We start from the raw sequence: 10,421 nt of genomic DNA, 5'->3' as shown, positions 1-10,421 counted from the left end.
GACATTGATGTTGTATTTTTTTCTTTTCTTAACTTGGCCTTGAGGACCTCCCAAATTTCCCCAGCGTATTTTATCTGCTCTTCTCCTAAGCATACACCTTGACTGAGCTAGGAGAATAAAACTTGCTTTGAGAGTCTGGAGTTGGACATCCAGATGACGTGGCAGGCCCAATAAAGTTGATGTTGGATGATCATCACCTTAATACTCATGGTGTTTGCTTGCATGAGGATGTTAATGTTGCCACGCCTGTTTTTCCACTGGATTCGGAGGATCATCTGCAAGCAGTGCTGATGGTACTTCTCCAACAGCTTTAGATGTCTCCTATACATTATCCATGTCTCAGGTCTGTACAGCAAGGTGGGGATCATGACTGCTTGATAAACCATTAGCTTGGTTTTGGATCTGATGTTGTGATCTTCATATACCTGTTTCTTCAGACATCCAAAGGCTGTACTTGCACATTTGTGGAGATGTTGGATTTCTTTGTCAATGTCAGCCTTCTGCAAGAGATGGCTTCCAAGGTATGAGAAATACTCAATGTTCTCCAGAGTCTCACTGTGGATCTGGATTGCCCGAGCTGGGAACTGTTCATTAGGAGCTTGTTGGTGGAGAACGTTAGTCTTCTGGATGTTAAATGTCAGTCCCATTTTCTTGTATGCCTCACTAAAGATGTCAACTATTGCCTGAAGGTCTGCTTCCAAGTAAGCTCATGCTAGAGTATCATCAGTGTACTGGAGCTCAGTGATTGAGGTCAGGGTGGTCTTGGTTTTGGCTTGGACTTGGCTGAGGTTAAACAGCTTACTATTCATTTAGTAGTTTAGCTCCACTCGGGCTTGTTGGTGGTGAGATGTAGCATTGCAGCAAGGAATATTGAGAAGAATGTTGGAGGAATGACACAGCCTTGCTTGACTCCCATTTTAATCTCAAAGGAATCTGTGATAGATCCATTACTGAAAACCACCACTTGCATACCATCACAGAGCAGGCAGAGGATAGTGACAAATTTTGGTAGGCATCCGTACTTCAGAATGATCCTCAACAATACTTTTTGGCTGACAGTCAAAAGCTTTCATGAGGTCAAAGAAGGCCATGTAAAGAGGTTTATGTTGTTCCCACTATTGGCTGCCTCTCACCACTGGTGTTGCTCCCAGCACATGGGTGCTTGTCACCATTATCTGATCACCAAAGCATTTGAAGAATGTGCTGGAATAGCTGTTTTCATGGAAGACACCTGTGTGTGGCTTCTTTATCATGGAGAAGCTTCCATATGGCTCTTGACAGAATGAGACCTTGATCCAATGGCAAGGAGACCAAGACAATTGGGAATATCATTCTGCTGCAGCTTTCATCCACCTTTGCAGCTGTTGAGAGTCTAACATCTTTTGCCTTCTCCACCATTGAGGACTTGTAGATCCATGGCTGGGGGCTGGGCAGGCTTATTATAGTGTTGATGTGTACTCAGCCTGTCACAGCACTGTCAAAGAATATATGTGGCTTTTCAGGAGGCAAAGCATTGAAATCTGCTGTCCTCGCCACATCCTAGTGGTGTTGACACTGCTTGGTCTGCCACTGCTTATTCATCAGGGTTTCCCCAACGTATTTTACAGCTAACCTTCCCTGAAGGTCATTCCTCTATCCACCACTTGGGATCATCCTATTATAGCCACTGGGGCAGAGCTGTACTGCTACCCAGTACATCCCCATACATTTAATGTAAGAGGTCCAAAATTTTCTTTTCAAGGTAAAATGCAAAATGAGATTAATTATATATAAATTATCCCAAACAGTTGTATACTTTTTTAGGTATTACCATAAAAGATTAGCTGTTTAGCAGAAACCAATCATTCATTTTTGGGAATCTACAATTTAGGATGAGAAAGGCTTTTGTATTTATAATGCATCATAAGTAATAATGAAGCCTATACTTTCTCTTTGCCAGGCTTTCCTATTTGTCTCACTTAAAAGACATTTTGTTATAAAAGGAATAGTTCTTTCAGAATATTTTTTTAATAATAGTACTGGCCAGTATAATTAACGCTATTGCAATTCTATGCATCAACATACACCAATAAAGTAAATCTTGTACTTTAAAATACATTGCTTTTTCTGCTTATTAGTCACTTTCTTTGTCAAAGGAATACAAGAATTTTAAAGTAAATGGTTCTGTACAAATATTTTTGCAAAACGGTGTACAGAGAGAACAAACTATCATGCAAGGAATAAAGTTGATAATTAATTAATAGTGTCACAGCACATTATATGAGATGAAATATGGTAAATTCATCAGATTACAAGTTACTGAGTGGCTATTACTCACCTGTAGAAGTTTATTACAAAAAGAAGTAAAGAATAATAAAATCATTTAAAAAAAAACCCTATTTACCAGAGCTGAAAATAGAAGAGCTTTTCAACCAGAAAAATCATTTTGTCAGAATTAATTGAGGTTACAGCTACTGTAGTAATGATTTCTGGTCTGAGCCTTTGCTGACATCCTCTTTGGTCCTCTAGGATGGGGTGAGCTATACGATGGAGCCAGTTGGTGGCCGAAGTCCATTTCGCAACATCCCCTGCCTGTGTTGCTGCAGTCAGTTTCATGGAGACCACCCAAGGAACAGAGCCCTAACAGCATGGGGCCAGGGTTTCTACAGAGACCAGCCCCAGCAGCGCTGGCAGGGTGCATGGCAGGGTGGGGAGATGCTTTGGGGCTGGGGCTGGGATCTTGCAGCACTGACAATGTGGTTCAGAGCCAGAGTTGCAATTTGTAGATTGCAGCTCTGCCCCAGCTCTGGACCATGCTTTCACCACCTCAAGATCCCAGCCCTGGAGCTGCTGCCCACCCAGCCGTGTACCTTGCCAGCACTGCTGGGGCCAGTCTCCATGGAAACCCTGGCCCCATGCTGTCACGGCTCTGCCACTCCTGGGATCTGCCTGGAAACTGGCTGCAGCAACACAAGCAGGGGCTGCTGGGAAGTGGAGTCTACCGTAGGCCCAATCTGACCTGTGGGCCACATTTTGCCTGCCCCTCTTCTAGAACTTATTTGTGTGTGCTATATACATTAATTATGTATGCCAGTGTTTTTCTGTGTGGGGTGGGCACAGTAGTTTTCAGTACTTTTCATCCTTACTGTTCCTTCTGTGAAATCTTCTTGGCCTAGCTGCTCATGTTTAGTGGCCGCTTCAAATCTCCACAGCTCTTGTGGTCTCCAAAAGCTGTTGTTCTGCTGCTTCATTCATCCTGTCAGCCTGCTGTTTTCTATTACCTAACAATTTGCCTATATTAAGTTATCCTCCCTCCCTGTTTTCACTGCCAGTGGTGTGTAATCCCTTCTGACACAGCCCTTGACTTTCCTTCTGATGCTGCATTATTTTTGTAATGCACTTTTGTGTTCTTTTCTTGCCCTGAGCTGTCTGCCCACTCACTCTTTGAGCATAGTGCTTTCCTTGCTGCACATCTTCAGTCTCATGTGTTCTTTTTATGAATAAGAGGGTCTTAACTTAGCCTTACCATGTACCTGTCAAGTGTAGGCCATTATCTATCAAGCCACAAACAAGGATTGCTCTATTCTTCTTTAAATACTGTATCACATTAGACATTGTTCATCACATGTATTATCATCTTAAATATTAACACTGCTGAATATGTAAATAGAAAGCTTGCATCATTGATGGCTAATAGAGAAGCAGGTGCATTCAAAAGACAGAAATTATTTGCAATAATAAAGGGGAATAAAACTAGGAGTAACAGGATCATAAAATCAAGGGTAGGACCTTTGGCCTAATATTAAGAAGAATTTCCTGAGAGCAATATATATTAGTGAAATAACTTGATTATTGGAAAGACAATTTAAAGACAGACTGGACAATTTTTGGTAGCTGGGAGGCATAGGGCCTTTTTCATTTCACAAGTCTGTGCTTCTGAGGTAATACTACATATGGATATTCCTTTTTAGTTGCCATGAACTCAAAGATGGTAACATAAAATCAATTATTTGTAAACATTCTCTGAAATATCCCTCCTTGCAATCAATAATGGAGTTGCATAAGTGTAACTTGGAGTAAAAGCTAGCTTAATAACATTAATTTAATTCATGGATTATTGAATAGCATAACAGTAATTTATTATAGCCCGTCAGTGGCCAGGCTTCTTTGGTGCCTGCCACTTTAAGAGGTTTGAGCAGGCTGTGGAGCAGCAAACAGGTGTGAGTAGGCTTAATGAGGCAGTCACATGACCACAAGAGGGCTCCTGGATTGGAGGATGGAGTTGGGCAGCCTCAGTATAAACCCAGGCCCTCAGAGCTTAGCTAGCAGTTGCAACTGGGGAGCCAAAGGGTGAACATTTTCTGGCCAGAGTACTGCTGGTCCCAGAACACCTGGAGGTTAAGGACAGAAACTATGAGGATGGAGCAGGTTCCTGGTTTTGGGGAATGACCTAAAACTACACCCTGTTAGAGTTGGATGGTGTGGTGGGGCTGCCTGGGTTGGGGTGGTACCCAGGAAATGCCACACCAGTGCCTTCTTAGTGAAAGGCAAGTATGGGGTGCTGTACAGTCTCAGCCCCTGTGACCTGGTGGGTTACCCCATAAAGGAGACAGGTAAGGGGTCCAGGCATGTCATCGGATACCTGAGGCCCAATGGACGAAAGGCCTAGTAGCCCTAGTGAGGGCGTGGGTGAGAATGCAGTAGGCTGTGTACAGTACAGTTCATATGGGTGGGCCTGAAGGACTGTGCATAGACTGGTCTTAGTGATCAAGTGGGCTGTGCTTGGAGGAGTCCAAGAATGTGGACCATATGGGAGAGTGAGAGTGAGAGGCTCAATAACACCCAGAGTAACCTTGACTCGCCCATGCTGGGGCCAAGACCAGATCAGGTGAAGGACCATGAGGGGTGGCCAGAGCCAAGGGCCTGGAGTTCCGACTGGCCTAAAGGAGAGGCCAGGGCCCATGTGGCCAAAGGTCCTGGAGGGGACCACTGCTGAGAAAGAAAAGGGTTTAGGGAGTTTTCCTGCCCAGAATGAGGGAGGAGATTAGACCGCCTGAGGAGGAGGGATCCAGGTAGGGTCTGAATGTCAGACAAGCATACACGGAGGCCCAGTGTGACACTAGAGCCATTTACTGATGCCTTCTGCGAGGCATGGGACATGGTGTAGGGATGGGATGAAGCCGTGTATTATGCCGTTGGTACTGGGCAGTAAATGATCAGCCTGCCACCTTGTAAACAACTGCTTTCAAAGTTACATCAAAGGCATGGCAGGTGAAGCAGGTGGGTGGGCCAATGATTGGACCAGCCTTGTGACAGCCCCCTGTCATACCCTCTCACTCTAGGATCCACTGAGCTTACATTATAATATTGTACTATATTGTTGAGAAGTACTCGAGTTCTAATTCTCTGTGGTTTATGAGTTTCCAAAAATTGTCTTTTGAGAATACATTTCTCATTCTCATTCTAAGCTCAAAAGTGAATTTGATTTTGAGATTTAAAGAAAAGTTGCATGGCCATTTTTTACTTATCTTCACATGGAAAATAACAGTTTCTGGGCTTAAGTGCTTAAAAGATAGGGATGAGAAGTATTAGAAAAATACACTGTGCATATCATTTTCTAAACTAATATAAGAATGTAGGGTTTAAATAATTCTAGTTATCCACGAGCATGTGTGTATGGAGGATCCTTAAGAGTGCCTCTATTTTTTCCCATGAATCCAGATGAAAAAGCCTTCTACCTTTGATGCTGCATGGCTTGCATTTTCAAAGATTGTGTTCTGACTGGAGTGCATTCAAACCTACACAGCTTGTAGTACTTGTAGCTGGGACCGGCAGACAGGATACTAGGCCTCTGGAGCGACACCTGATGTAGTCATTAGAGAATCCCCACTCCTATAGGATTTGCAAACGAAACTGTGCATCTGGTAGATGAGTATGTATACTGTGCCTAATTGAGGGTTGTAAAATTTGACCCTATGTTTTCTTAAAATTACTCAGTTTTTGAAGCTCTGTAGCTACAAAATGCATAGCGTTGCATCCTTTCATTAACAGGAATGTAGACATTTAGAAAAGAGATGTGACTTTTATAGATTCACTGCATTTATCACTACAAACAAACTACTGTAACAATCCTTTGGAATTCTAATATAAAATCAAATAAATACTGCATTCAGGAAGTGAAAACTGCCATAATTGAGCCAAATGATTTCAAGTTAGAATACTCACCATCCATCAAATGTGGTAACATGTGGATCAGTGAAAGAGTAGCAGTTCCCTGTTGGGAGGTCTTGAACTGTGACCTGGTTAAAATGAAATAGGTAATAAATGCAATCTATGCCGCAGTTTTTCTTCATTATTTTCCGTCACAAAACATTAGGGGCAGCATTCAAGTGTCAAGTATAAACTGAAGCCTAACTTATAAAACATGATGCAGAATTGGTACAGGATAGGATTGCTTTCCAAACAACTGAGTTTAACTATCTACAGTGTGGGAGTTGAAGGTACTATCATTTCACCTAAGTTAATGGACTGCCATTCTCTCTTCTGTTTGGTAAAAAGAGAAAATTCTCCTGTTAAATTTGCCCATGGAGAAGCAGAGCCTTCCCTGAAATTAGCAAGAGTTTAGAACACTTGTTAAATTGCACTAATTTCAAAGTCAGAAGTGTGGCATAAGGTATGCTACAATTAAGGATCATTAGCATATTTTAGGAGCCACTAACTGTCCGCAGGTGTGACCTTAAATTTTATGGTATGTAGTTTCAGTGATTAATTTATTTCCCAGGCAGATTATAGACCAAATTCTGAGATCAGTTACTCTGAAATGACAGAGTAACTTCCCACTGATTCCAAGCTATCAACTCAGTATCCCTTGTCTCCAGGGTTGCTAGAACCATCCTCACTGCATCTGAGACTGAAAGGTGCCACCACCACATCCCAACTAACGTCCCTCCACATGCACCCCAACTTTTCCCCTAGGCTTTCTTTTTCTTTCCTTTTTTTGTCATAATTACTTCATCAGTGTAGAGAATGCAGTGAGCCTGCTGCTGCAAGTTAGTGAATGCATCCATCTTTTCAAGCACATTGATTTTATCAAATTCTTCAGTACAATATACAAGGATTACTGCAGTACCGAAGACTATTTTGATATTAATACATTGCACTGATTTTTTTTCTCAGCTGTGCTTTGAGGAGCTATTGTACATTACATTACAAGTAAGGTGGTTTCCTTATTCTTCTCAAGGATCAGCCTTGCTTAACTGGGATCAAATGCAATTTATTAATAAAACAAGGAATTGGACTTTACATTTTTTCAGTTATCATGTTTTAATAAAAGTATTAATACCATCAAAAATTAATAGAGACTTGATTGCCTTGCATTGAACTAGCTGCAATTACTAATGTAAGAAAAATACTTAAAATATTTAAGGTAAATTACATATGGGAGGCAAGAAAATAGATGCATGTGTGCTGTACTTTTTAGGTACCGTTCTTTGGACCTAATTTTGATTTAATTTATTTCAGTGTAACTCCCCCAAAATCACTGATGTGACACTATTTAAAGCCTGTGTAACTGAAAGAAGAATACATGTTGTTCGCAAAGTCTGGAGATAAGTTTTGATCAAAAATGAGAACAAGATATTTAATTAGAGGTGTCTTTGCTAGTACTGAAAATACATCATATTGGATTTGCCAGCTCCTTGGATTAGGATCAGCTGTGCAGGGATGTGTCCCAGCACAACTGATCCACTTCATTGGTCTTTCTGGTTCAGGCCTCCGCCAATCCTAGGGCTTCTGGGGCTCAATCCTATGAGACAACCTGGGTTGTCAACTCAGGGCATGCCTCTGCAAATGGGAAAACCCTGGGGTTCCTGCACGGGAATTCTTTGGCCATGCAGCATTGGGCCCCTGCAGTCCTTGGAAAATGGGCTTGGGACAGCTGGAGTTCAGGCTGATCTAGACTGCCTGTACTTTCCCCCCGTAAAGCAAACAGACATGGTCTACAAAAAAGAAGCACAATTTTTACCACCTTTAGTCATGGCCACAATTTTGGGCTGTTGTGGCACGAGAGGCATTGACATCTTTTTATTTGGGCTTTGTAGCTGTTTGCAGTTTTTGTGCTTTTTAGCCAACTGAAATGTGCATTCTGGCACAGTGGTCCCTTCCTTCCATCATGTAGAAACATTACTGTACACTTCTATCACAGCTCTCTTCTACAAATCTCAAGGAACTGCACGAACATTAGGCTAAGTCCTCTTTGCCTCAGTCACTTGAAAAGGGCTTTTGAAGTAAATGCAAATAAAACAAGCAGGGTTGGCTCATAAATTCTAATTATTTTTATTATGCCCATTTTATACATGGATAAACAGAGACACAGAGAGGTTAAGTGTATCATCAGAGGTCTCACAATGAATTATTGGCAGAGTTGAAAATTGAACACAGGAGACCTGACTCTCTGTGTCCTTCTCTAATTACTAAGTGACTCTCCATCACCTGAATTAGCTCTGTTGTGAAGCATAGCTGGGAAAGCTTAACCAACGGAAGTAAGTTTCCTTGTGGTGCAGCTTTTCTTTCCTGTTCTCTGTTCCCAGCGTATCTCCTTCTCCTGGATGTTGTTTTTCCTTGCCTCTTTGTAAAGGAACGTTCAGTCCCCAAACAGGCTTTCCCTGCTCTTAAAGCATGTACATTCAAGTGTGATTACAAATATTATCCAGCTGTTGGTCCTGCTGATTTGCTGACTAGTAACCAAACACAAGTCTGCTAAAACAAAATGCTCTGCGTGTTATTTTTTTTGGCACATTAGGTCACTGTGCTGACTTACTCTGCTAACAATTATCCCCAAACGTGAAAGATTTTTTGTTGTACTTTTCCATCTTCTCTCAGCAAAACTTCTGCTTAAGTTTGCCATTTTTTCCCCAAGTTAATTTAATAACCAACCTTTGCATCCTTTGGTGTGTAAGCCCTCCAGAAGAGATCACTGCTTTTGACTGGGTCGGCTCTGATATAACTGATGCGGTTTCCATCCTGGGCAAAGTCTGTCACCGCTGTCACTGTGAGTGAGGCTCTTGCACAGCTGCCTTCTGTACAGGGCATCTGCTGCAGATCCACATGGCATGTTGAAAGGGCTATGTTTGGGGGCCCCTGGGTGAGACTATCTAAAATGTACATGAACACTGAGCTTGATAAAAGATATTAAACAGTTTTCCCCACCCTTTTTACTTTCAAACATATATATTCCTTCTTCAGATACACATGTACATTGAAACCAGATGGGCTTCTGTGTGCAAACTGTGGTTGTGACTAACCTAATCTGGTATCACTTTGCAAATATTGGTTGTATTTCTTCCTGCAATACATAATTTCCTGTGTTCCCACTATGTCTTCCTATCTACAGGTTCTACTATCTTCCTGAGTGACATTCCTATCCCAAGCTCACAGAATAAAGATGGGTCATCCACATGACAAGCAATAAGACTATGCTGGAAGAAGAATCACAGGCCAAAGTACTTTTAAATCTATTGTCAGTTTGCCTGCGTGTTACCTGCACCACAAAACAGAGTTAGTGGGAGTTTGTTTAATTAGAAATTAAAGAGGGTTCAAGTTGTAGGAGAGAAGAAGTGTGCTTAAATCATTATCAGATGAATTTGAGGTTTTTGGAAGAAAAAAGTTGACTGTGTTTTGGGAGCCCTGTGTTTCCCTGCTCTACCACACTTTCTGCGGGACCATAAAGCATTTCAGAACATGGTGTTTAGAGCATTAATTTCGGAGGTAGATGCAGGTTTAAATTCTCTCAGGCAGAGGAGAGAATCTTGACCTATGTCTCTGCCCTTCTTGATAAGTGCAGTCTCTACCTACTGGGCTACTGGCTAATAGATTGCCCTCCACACCCCACTAACTTTATTTTGTGTGTGTTGTGTGTATATGGATCCAGCTTGAAAGTTGAAAGTTTATGAGCAGAAAGAAGTAGTTAGCCATGTTAGAATCAAATCAGGTGGAAGGCAAGGTAGATATGCACCTTATAGACTGGGGCAGGCAATTATTTTGGGTGGAGGACCACTTAACAAGTTTTGGTAAGCTGTTGAGGGCTGCTCCACCCCTTGATGGTTGCCCTGCACCCTTGTCACCATCTTGGGACTGGAAGTCCCACCCCTAGACCCCTAATCTTTGCCACTGGAATTCCCTCCCCTTGCCCCCCAGAAATGCTCCTTTTGTGTGTGTGGGAGGGGGGGGGTTGCCATCTTAGAACCAGAAAAAAAAAAATCATACACTAAAAGTCAAACACCTACTGTAACATATTTTAATTTTATTACAAAAATATTTTTGTCATGATTTGTATTTGCATACTGTATATAGAGGTGATTGCATAATAATTCAGAAATAAATTCTTATTCTTGTATATACGGGGGGTGTGGGCAGGGGTGTGTGTGTGTGTGTGTGTGTGTGTG

General features: G+C 41.9%; 1 protein-coding gene across 1 annotated transcript in view; it reads right to left on the bottom strand.

The window, feature by feature from the left end:
• Positions 1 to 10,421, bottom strand: part of LOC109301348 (von Willebrand factor D and EGF domain-containing protein-like) — a 451,201-nt gene that overhangs the window by 225,212 nt on the left and 215,568 nt on the right. Inside the window, exons 8-9 of the mRNA XM_019522467.1 lie at positions 8,914 to 9,131; positions 6,205 to 6,278 (exon numbers count right to left, since the gene is read on the bottom strand). Coding sequence (XP_019378012.1) covers positions 6,205 to 6,278; positions 8,914 to 9,131 — 292 coding nt within the window. The remainder of the gene's footprint in view (positions 1 to 6,204; positions 6,279 to 8,913; positions 9,132 to 10,421) is intronic.

The sequence above is a fragment of the Gavialis gangeticus genome, unplaced genomic scaffold (assembly GCF_001723915.1).
Source record: "Gavialis gangeticus isolate Ggan-Ray unplaced genomic scaffold, GavGan_comp1, whole genome shotgun sequence".
In the NCBI taxonomy this organism is placed as follows: domain Eukaryota; kingdom Metazoa; phylum Chordata; order Crocodylia; family Gavialidae; genus Gavialis; species Gavialis gangeticus.
The sequence above is the reverse complement of the archived record's forward strand: the minus strand, read 5'-3'. Positions and strand labels throughout refer to the sequence as shown.